Source organism: Chenopodium album, chromosome 9, assembly GCF_948465745.1.
Source record: "Chenopodium album chromosome 9, dcCheAlbu1.1, whole genome shotgun sequence".
NCBI lineage: Eukaryota > Viridiplantae > Streptophyta > Magnoliopsida > Caryophyllales > Amaranthaceae > Chenopodium > Chenopodium album.
In genome coordinates, this window is record NC_137842.1 from 35079125 (window position 1) to 35080355 (window position 1231).

At 39.2% G+C, this 1231-nt stretch overlaps 1 protein-coding gene across 1 annotated transcript; it reads right to left on the reverse strand.

The window, feature by feature from the left end:
• Positions 1–212: 212 nt before the first annotated feature.
• On the reverse strand, positions 213–912 carry LOC145557601 (uncharacterized). The gene is made up of 2 exons (XM_081618773.1): positions 384–912; positions 213–226 (listed from the first exon to the last, which is right to left on the reverse strand). The coding sequence occupies exons 1-2, from the start codon at positions 910–912 to the stop codon at positions 213–215; spliced, it is 543 nt and encodes a 180-aa protein (XP_081474899.1).
• Between the last annotated feature and the right edge of the window lie 319 nt (positions 913–1231).

The window sequence follows — 1231 nt, forward strand, 5'->3', positions numbered from 1 at the left end:
TCCCTTAACATCAATCAAAGCTCCCGAAGTAGCTAAGAACGGTCTCCCTAAGATAATAGGAATGTGGTCATCTTCTTCTATTTTAAGCACAATGAAACCAACGGGAATTGTAAAAGCACCTATCGTAAGGGGAACATCCTCAACTCTTCCCTTTGGAAACTTGATGGATCTATCGGCCAATTGTAAAGTCATGTTGGTAGGAAGAAGTTCTCCTAGCTAAAGCTTCCTGAAGATCGAGAAAGGCATAATGCTAACACTAGCATATAAGTCACACAAAGTATTCTCAAACAACTTACTCCTGATTTTGCAAGGAATGGAGAAATTACGCGGATCTTTCATCTTCTTGGGGAGGTCATTGTGAATCAAAGCACTACAACACTCACCAAGCTCTACCGAATCTATCTCATTGCAATCTTTCTTGCCACTCAAGATATCCTTAAGGAATTTGGAATATCTAGACATTTGGGTCATGGCTTCGGTAAGAGGGATCGAAAGATGGACCTCCTTCAACATTTCAAGAAATTTCCCAAATTGTTCATCTAATTTGTTCCTCATAAAATTTTGGGGGTATGGAAGGTTGGGTTTTCTCACTTCCTCTAGCTTTCTCTCAACACTCTTCTTTTTCTCATGGCTTTCCTCTTTACTCACATATTTTGACACATCTTCCTCTTTTTGCTCACTTGAAACACTCTTCTTCTTATCCTCCTTACAATCCCTAGAAACTCTCTCTTCAAGAACTCTTCCACTCCTTATGGTGATGGAATAAACGGGTTTCTTAGGATCAACTCCTTGAGAAGGCAATGAAGAAGGACTAACACAATCTTTCAAAGTATTTTCTAATTGTGTGATTTTTGTCTCAAGCATTTTGTTATGTGTTATGATCTCATTACATTTCTTATCGCTCACCGTCATATAAGTATTCAAGATTTTCGATTGATTTTCAATTATCTCCTCCAAATTGGACTTGGGCGATTGAGAATAGGAATTTTCACCAACACCTTGAGGTTTTGGACCGAACCCGGGTGGGGGTCCCCTTTGGTTGTTTTAAAATCCCCCCTCTTTTGATTGTTCCAATTGCCTCGATTTTGATTGTTGCCAAAATTTTTGTTTTGGCCACCAAAGCTTTGAGATTGGCTTTGATTTCCATACCCTTGGCCTTGGTTTTGATTACCATAACCTTGGTTATTATAGTTGCCTCGGAAACCTTGGTTTCCTTGGTTCCTATAATTAC

Coding starts and splice junctions, on each gene's coding strand:
- LOC145557601 (XM_081618773.1), bottom strand. CDS start 912: ATGACGGTGAGCGATAAGAAATGTAATGAGATCATAACACATAACAAA.